General features: G+C 43.2%; 1 protein-coding gene across 2 annotated transcripts in view; it reads right to left on the bottom strand.

The window, feature by feature from the left end:
* Nucleotides 1–2,421: 2,421 nt before the first annotated feature.
* Nucleotides 2,422–8,549, bottom strand: part of LOC129818882 (zinc finger and BTB domain-containing protein 7C-like) — a 28,127-nt gene continuing 21,999 nt past the window's right edge. For both annotated transcript variants that reach the window (XM_055875189.1, XM_055875188.1), the window contains exons 2-3: nucleotides 6,148–7,525; nucleotides 2,422–4,203 (exon numbers count right to left, since the gene is read on the bottom strand). In XM_055875189.1, the coding sequence (XP_055731164.1) occupies nucleotides 3,531–4,203; nucleotides 6,148–7,505 (2,031 nt within the window). In that variant the 5' untranslated portion in view covers nucleotides 7,506–7,525 and the 3' untranslated portion in view covers nucleotides 2,422–3,530. The remainder of the gene's footprint in view (nucleotides 4,204–6,147; nucleotides 7,526–8,549) is intronic.

Raw genomic sequence — 8,549 nt, 5'->3', positions numbered from 1 at the left:
GGTCCTGGACCAGTCCTTGCGGTAGCAGTTAGGAGTCGTACAGAAAGCCAGTGGGTGTGGGCCTGCTGCAGTTGTGGGCGGAGCAATGAATTAAGTCAATCTGAAGTGGCCATACAGCATTTACTGCAAAGCAGCCTCCACAGACATCACGATTTTCATACTTCTTGAGCTTAGAAGAGCAGAACAGCTATTGAGAAGGAAGTTGTCAAGGAAGTGATTTTGTGTTTGTAGAGGAGGTACAGTCTCAACCTACTTTCAAACCAATAATGGAGCCCTCTGCATTGTTAAAGCCAATTTATGCTTGATCTGCAAATGTGGTCAGTGGCTCCATATGGAGGCATGCAGAGGCCAAATTGAGCTCCGTACTGCATTGCGGTGCGCTTCTGTAATGAGTGCGCTGAGAGTCGGGAAGCAAGTTCAGGGAGTGACTGTTTTAGTAAATAAAAGAAACAATGAACACGAAACACAAACAACGCGCCGACATGAAAACAGAGTCAATTAAACCCGAGGAAAGAACCAAGGGGAGTGACAGACACAGGGAAGGATAATCAAGGAGGTGATAGAGTCCAGGTGAGTGTCATGAGGCGCAGGTGCGCTTGACGATGGTGACACGTGTGCGGGATAATCAGCAGCCTGATGACCTAGAGGCCGGAGAGGGAGTATACGTGACAGCCTCCCAAATTGTGTAACAATGCGTAGGTATATCCCCACATTGACATGTAGGTGGGGGCGGGAGGTCCTGTATAAACACAAACTCACTTCCTTCACAGCAGCTCAGATCAACAGCTCTGCAAAGCGCAAGAAGTATGAATGCCATGACCAATGCAGATGTCAGATTGACAATGCAGCTCCTTTAATAAAGTTTGAGAGACACACAGGGATGCAGTATGGAGGTGGATTTGGTCTCTGCATGCCGGCGGAGGCTCCACAATTGCATCACACCCTCCATACAAAGCCTCCGGCCACATTTTTGGATCAAGCATAAATTGGCTTTTAATTAATCAGTCCTGCACAGACCTCTATAGGGAGGCATAGGCAAGTACATGCATATCCAGTGAGATCACTCCAGATTCAAGTCGAAATGTGATGTTTTTGAAGGTCCTCAAGACATAAGGAAACTCCGAGCAAAACCTTCCACTAGGGGCAAAAAGCTGGGATGGAACCCAGGTCTATAAAACAGGACTCTGCTGCTTAAGGGTTAAGGGTTGGTTAAGGGTTGGGCTACAGAAACAACTCTAGGGTTAACTTCAGGCATTCATTCTGATTGATTAACAATTCAGGCATTGATTCTGTTTGGTTAAATTAAGGATTAAGGTTTGGGATAGGATTAATTAACTTCAGGCATTAATTCCGATAGGTTAAGAATTCAGGCATTAATTCTAATTGGTTTACAAGTCAGGCATCCATTCCGATTGGTTAAATTAATTAAGGATAGGATGGGATAGGATTAAAACATATACACTCCAAGGTTCACTTTCGGCATTAATTAAGACTTGCCTTTCCAACTCAATATGGATGGTGCAGTAGTTTAATTAAACCCTTAACAATGCCTTTAACTTCACCCAAGTCACCACTAGGGGCAGCGGTTAGCGCTATTACCATCAAGTAGGCTTGGGTTTTTCTAGAACTCAGGATCCGAGGGTTGCATGTTCAATCCCAGTGACAGGCAGTGCGGTGTCAACAAACACATCGAAATTTGGAGAAACATGGAGAAACATCTAATTTTGCAGTGAGACTGTGAGAGCTTGATGGTATATAAGGGTGGACTTCTATTTACACAGTCAAATAAATTCAGATGAAGAAGACCAGCTGTAAAGAACATTAACTAAACTGTTCAACATATTTAGGCAATTTTGTTAAGTAAATGTGGTAATTTGTAAATAAAAAATATATTAAAAAAATTTAAAAATATATATATATATATATATACTGTTTTACAGCATTATAAACGTTTAATGCAAGTATATTTTTATCCAACAATCAAATAACATTTTTTACGTGTCAAAATTCCACAGCCCTAATTTATTTGGAAAAGTATACATTTATGTAAAATCTTTACAATGTCAAAGCATCCAATTTATTTTCTGTTTCATGGTGATATTGTTATCACCAGCTTATTTTGATAGCAACGTCGAGGTGTTGTGTATGCTTTTATGAAGACAGTGATTATAATATTGATGTTTGAATACAAGCTATAGCTCAATAGATGATTGAGGATGTTGTGTGTCATTCTCTAAAATGGCATCCAAACCATAATTCCAGTTATGAAAGATTTGCACCAAAGGCGCGCTCTCTCACACTCACGGCACGCACGCACGCACGCACGCACGCACGCACGCACGCACACACGCACGCACACACGCAGGCACACACACACACACACACACACACACAGGAATTAAACTCCCAGACCCACAGGAGTACAACATTTAGTGTCTTTATAAAACAACATATTTGCAAAATATAGCCAAGGCTAATTTAAATATGCATAAATACCAAGAAAATAGTATCCCATTTCAATTCAAATAATTGTGAATAACAACATTTATACACAGATCAGAAAAAATCTGTATTAGAAAATAGGGTAGAAACCCTTTTTAAATGTCTTACTGCAGCAATCAAAGCACCAGCAGGACATAGCTAAAGCAAGGATCTATCTGTTTCACAAATTATTTACACATCGTGGTCTTTAGAAGAAACACAGAACATACTGTATGCAATGTAACACAAGGCTTGTTCAAGTTTGTGCAATATCAAACTCCACGTCTTTGGAGGGGTTATCGACTATAAAAAACAACAAATATAATACAACAATAATCAACATAACTATGGTCAAATTCTTTAAAACATTTGTATATATTTACAATAGTGCAGACAAAATCTGAGAACAAGGGCTAAAACATGTTTTCGATGTAGATTTTTTTTTTGTCAAGTGAATCATTTCTCATGGTTTTGAATGTTCTTCGGTGGCTTAGACTACCCCGTTTATTAGCACTGTACCCAAAGTTGCAGACTTTGGGTACATTTGGAATCCGTAGTTTGTGGCTTATAAATAGCTTTGAGCTTTCTTATCTAATATCAGTATTCATTTATAGACTGGGAATTTAGGAAACAACGTATTGCCATACCTTAATTAATTACACTATGAATTACACGTTTACATTAATAATCCAAAAATAAACAGATATCATGTCCTGAGAGTATAATATTTTTCAACTTAGTACTTTTGGAACATACAAAATGTATTCGTCCAGTTTTACTTCCCCAAATTAAATGTTTTTAATCAAAATCCTTGCGATTGTAAAGATGGCAGCTCAAAAGATTTTGATCTGAGATGTTCAACTGTTTTCCAAGTAATTACCCTGTTTGCTATATACCTACGTATGTTCCCAGACATCACTCCCCTTATATCTCTAAACAGCAGGTGGGAAATCTACCAGACAGAGAACTCTCTCTGTTCTGTACGATTCTTAGAGCTCTGAAATGAAGTGTCAGTTAGCTATCATTTGGAAGTGTCAGTTGGAAAAATGTTAGTTGGCCGGCTCAGGGATTTTAGGGGTGGGATTCTCCAGTCTCATGGTCCAGGGGTCAGGGATGTAAAATGGAGGGTGAGTGAGGACTTCCTCCCCAGGCCCCGCCAGGGCAAAGGTGAACACGCCCCTCTGTCTCTCCATCTCCACCTCGTCCACCACGTGCTTCCTGTCTGACCGGTACCGAGCCTCCCGACTCTCTCTGCTCTCTCTGCTGTCACTGTCCAAGTCCTTATACCGCAGGTTCTTACCACCCAGACCCAGGTCCCGTCTTTCTCTCTCCCCAAGGCCCAGACTTTGACCTCTAACTCCCCCGTGGGAGGGCAGAAGCCGGCATCCGCCCGACCTCTCAGTCAGCGTCTTGCCGCCCTCGTGGTGATTGGCCGAGCACGGAGGGCCCTGCAGGAAGTTGTTGACTGAGCGCCAAGCGGCCGGCTTGCGGCCCCGTCGAGGGCGCGAGATGCGGCAGCTCTGCCTCTTGATGTGGCGGTGCAGGTGGTCTGAGCGTGTGAAGCTCTTGTAGCAGTGCTCACACTGGTAGGGCCGCACCCCTGTGTGGATACGCAGGTGGTTCTTTAGGTCGTAGTTATGGACAAACTTGGAGTTACAGTGGAGACAAATGTAGGGGCGCTCGCCTGTGTGCTTTCGCATGTGGATCTTCAGTTTGTCTTGCCTGGAAAGACAAGAAATTAGTTATATTCTGTGTTTTGAAAAAATGGAAGAGAGATGAAAGCATAGGTATACTTTGGGGTACTAGATGGAAGGTGAAACTATCGTGCCATAACAGAGGCAGGAAATGAGAAACCATTAAAGGGGGTTTCCAGTTTCCACCTTTTAGGTCTCGACTCTCAAGTGGTATTCAGATGAGAGGATAAAAATAATTAGCCTGAACCACAAAAACACATTGCTCCCTTGCCCTAATAGCATTGCCCTTTAAAGATCTCAAATGCCGGTGTCAACATGATTGCTACACTCTTATTAAAAAGGTGCTACCTAAAACAAAAAGGGTCCTTTGGCTGTCCCAATAGAAGTACCCTTTGAATAACTCGTTTTGGTTCCAGGTAGAACCCTTTTGGTTCTAGGTAGAACTTTTTGGGGTTCATATTAGAACCCTTTCCATAGAGGGTTCCACATGGAACCCACAAGGGTTCTACCTGGACCCAAAAAGGGTGCTGCTATGGGGACAGCCGAAGAACAGTTTTGGAAGCCTTTTATCTACGGGTTTACATACAAGTAACATCGATTAAAAGATGATTGGGAAGCACTTTGTTTTACGCATCCATATTCTGTATAGTCTATAGGACTAATAAGACCTATTACAGTGCGAGGAAAGTGCCGTGTCCGAAATCTGTCTTGCCTACTACTTACTAAAACTACATACTGTGTATTAATCGCACTTCATACTTAAGCAGTAAGCAACAAGTATCAACATACTAGACTCATACTGAGAATGCATCATCTGATGCGGAATTTCCCACCATTCGTTCATTTTGATAGAGCCCGTCCTCTTATCTCATTATCAGCTGTTGACAAACACGATTCTCTTCCTCAATTGCATGGAGTGAATTCTACTAGATGAAAATCCTAAATGAGTATGAAATCCTGGCATTTAAAGTATATTGAATTTTCTAAGTTTCACATACAGTGCCTTCAGAAAATAGTGTTTAACATGATTGTTTTATGACTGCCTCATCTCTGTATCCCTCAGTCGAGCAGTAGATTTCAAACACAGATTCAACCACAAAGACCAGGGAGTGTTTTCCAATGCCGCTATTGGTAGATGGGTAAAAATAATTATAAAAACAGACATTGAATATCCTTTTGAGCATGGTGAAGTAATTAAGATACACGCGTCCTTCCTAACTCAGTTGCCAGAGAGGAAGGAAACCATGCAAGGATTTCACGAGGCCAATGTTGAAGTTAATGGCTGTGATAGGAGAAAACTGAGGATGGATCAACAACGTTGTAGTTACTCCGCAATACTAATCTAATTGACAGCGTGAAAAGAAGGAATTCTGTACAGCAAAAACAATATTCAGAAAAATCCTGTTCGCAACAAGGCACTAAACCTAAACACAAGGCCAAATCTACAATGGAGTTGCTTACCAAAAAAAGAGCGAATGTTCCTGAGTGGCTAAGTTACAGTTTTGACTTAAATATACTTGAAAATCTATGGCAAGACACTAGCAATGCTCAACAGCCGATGTGACAGAGCTTGAAGAATTTTAAAAACATCAATCCAGGTGTGAAAAGCTCTTAGAGACTTACCCAGAAAGACTCACAGCAGTCATCGCTGCCAAAGGTGATTCTAACATGTATTGACTCAGGGTTGTGAATACTTATGTAAATTGTATATTTCTGTATTTCATTTTCAATTAAAAAAAACAATTTCTAAAAACATGTTTTCACTGTCATTATTGTGTACATAGATGAAATAAATGTAATCAATTTTGAGTTCAGGCTGTAAGAACAAAATGTGGAATAAGTCAAGGGGTATGAATACTTCTGAAGTCCCTGTATGTATACTATAAACCGTTTTATTTTTTTTAACCCAAAAAACAACAATTTCAAACACAAGTATGGATATTTAGACACAGTGTATATGAATTTGTCATACCTGGTGAATCGCACCTCACAGATGGTGCACATGTATGGTTTCTCTCCTGTGTGGGTCCTCATGTGTCTGGGTAGTTTCCCTGCCCCCTGGATCACCTTGTTACATATAGGACACTGCTGGGAGGCTTTAGGCTTCATCTTCCGCTCTTCCTCCAGCTGCCAGGGAGGGAACAGCGCCCCCAGGTGGCTTGACGTGCTCAGGAAGCCCATGTAGGAGCGGAAGTCTGCCTCGTCCTTTATCTGGCCCAGATGGAGGTGAGACCTCTCGGACCGTACTACCCCCATCTCAACTCCCATACCTGATAGGCCGGAATTCATGAAGTTTTTCAGGAAGTCCCCATGCAGCATGCTGGGCGGGACTTCCTCCTTTAGTTCCTCCTTGATGATCTCTCTTTTCACAACCAGGTCTAGGGGTCTGTTGTCCAGCTGAGGGGGGTAGGAGGGGCGGGGAGTCGGGGCATGGTGGTTGGGGTCTAGGACCTTTTGGGGGAAGCCTGGGAACTCTGTGGTCCACATGGGAGGGTAGAAGCCGGGGAGCAGAGGGGAAAAGTTAGCCCTCCTGTCCAGGACTGATGGCATTTTAGGGTATAGCCCTTCCTGTAGCAGGGATTCAATGGAAAAGTCCTTGAGGGCTCGACTCTCCATGCTCTCATGCTCCTGCCGGGGTTTCTCACACTGAGAGTCTGTGTCCCGACACTTCCTCTCATTCTGCTGCAGCTCGTACTGCTGCTGGTACTGGGAAGTATTGGGTGGACTGGGAGCTGCTCCTCTCTCTGACCCAACCTGGTCCTGACTCTCTGACGACCTTATTGACCTCTCACTGGCATTATCCTCCTCGTTATCCTCCTGCTCGTCCTTCCTTGACTCATCATCCTCATCCATGTCTTTATCCTCCTCTTCATCATCTTCCTCCTCTTCTTCTACATCCTCATCCTCTTCCTCCTCTCCTCCTCCACCTCCTCCCTCACCAGAGTCCATAATCTCCAGACACACGTTGATGATGCAGGGGATTTCCAGCAGCTGAGCCGCTCCTAGGATCTCCTTTACGTTGGACGCCGTCACCGTCAGCGTGGACGTGTAAGCAAACTCCAAGATTGCAGTCAGCGACTCGGGGGCCACAAAGTCTATCTCAAACACCCCGTGCTGGTCCCTTCCGTCAGAGGCCACGGTGAAGAGCTTCTTGAAGTACTGGCTGCAGGCGGCAAGGACCGAGCGGTGGGTACGGTACTCCTGGTCTTGTACAACAAGGACTACATCACAGAGTAACCCGGCGCGGCGTTGCTCGTTGAGGCAGCACAGGACGTCACTGCTGTGGTTGGGGAACGGAATCCCGATCAGGTCATCCTCTGTGTGGGCCATCCTCTCCTCTCCTTCTCTTGCTTTTTTACAACACATGGAGAGAAACACAATAGCATTTATTTTCAATCAATTGTATCGCTCAAGCCCTTTTAACATCAACAGTTGTCACATACTGCTTTACTCAGCCTAGATCCAAAAATAATCAGAAACACAGTGCCAAGCAAGTCTAATTTCTATGGAGGTAGACTTTTAATTTTATTAAACCATTCTTTCACCAGGCAAGTTCATTCATAGATTAGTGATAAAACAAAATCGCTTTTCCAGAGCTGCACAGACCACAGTTGATGAAAGGTGAATTTTCTTTAGATTATAGAGAAGAGTGAAGTGTTGAATGCTATCCTATGGAGGATCTTGTGAACACGTTGTTAATTCTCTAAGATGTTTACAGTGAGTGATGAAATGTTTTTGGCCGTTGTCTCGCCCATTCATGTCCTGTCTATGAATAGAGTTTCAACTTGCAGCTGTCCGCTCCTCAGCGGTTACAGCAGGCATGTGGATAGATACGTTCAGATGGCTTCTTACCACAACTGCATTGTTGACTGGTTCCAAATCGTCCACAGCTTATGCTACGTTACAGTATAAAGCCAGAGTAAATAAGCTATGAGTTAATAGTATCCATCTGCAGTCTAAGCCCTTGTCTAAGCCGGGGGGAGGAGATTTTTTTATTATGCTAATTGTGCTGATCAGTTACCAATTAAACATGTAATATTCTCGATCTTGTTGCTAGGGAACAGTTTCTATGATTATCATACAGATACAGTATCTATACACAGTGGAAGATACCTATAGTAGAAGACCTAGGTTAGAGACCTCCTCTTTTTACGCTGCTGCTACATGCTACCTCAATTGGGCTGACCAACCAGTGCTCCTGCACATTGGCTTACCGGACTATCTGCATTGTGTCCCGCCACCCACCACCCGCCAACCCATCTTTTACGCTACTGCTACTCTCTGTTCATCATATATGCATAGGCACTTTAACCATATCTACATGTACATACTACATCAATCAGCCTGACTAACCGGTGTCTGTATGTAGCCTCG

This window comes from Salvelinus fontinalis, chromosome 21 (genome assembly GCF_029448725.1).
Source record: "Salvelinus fontinalis isolate EN_2023a chromosome 21, ASM2944872v1, whole genome shotgun sequence".
NCBI lineage: Eukaryota > Metazoa > Chordata > Actinopteri > Salmoniformes > Salmonidae > Salvelinus > Salvelinus fontinalis.
This window is presented reverse-complemented; position numbering and strand designations above follow the sequence as displayed.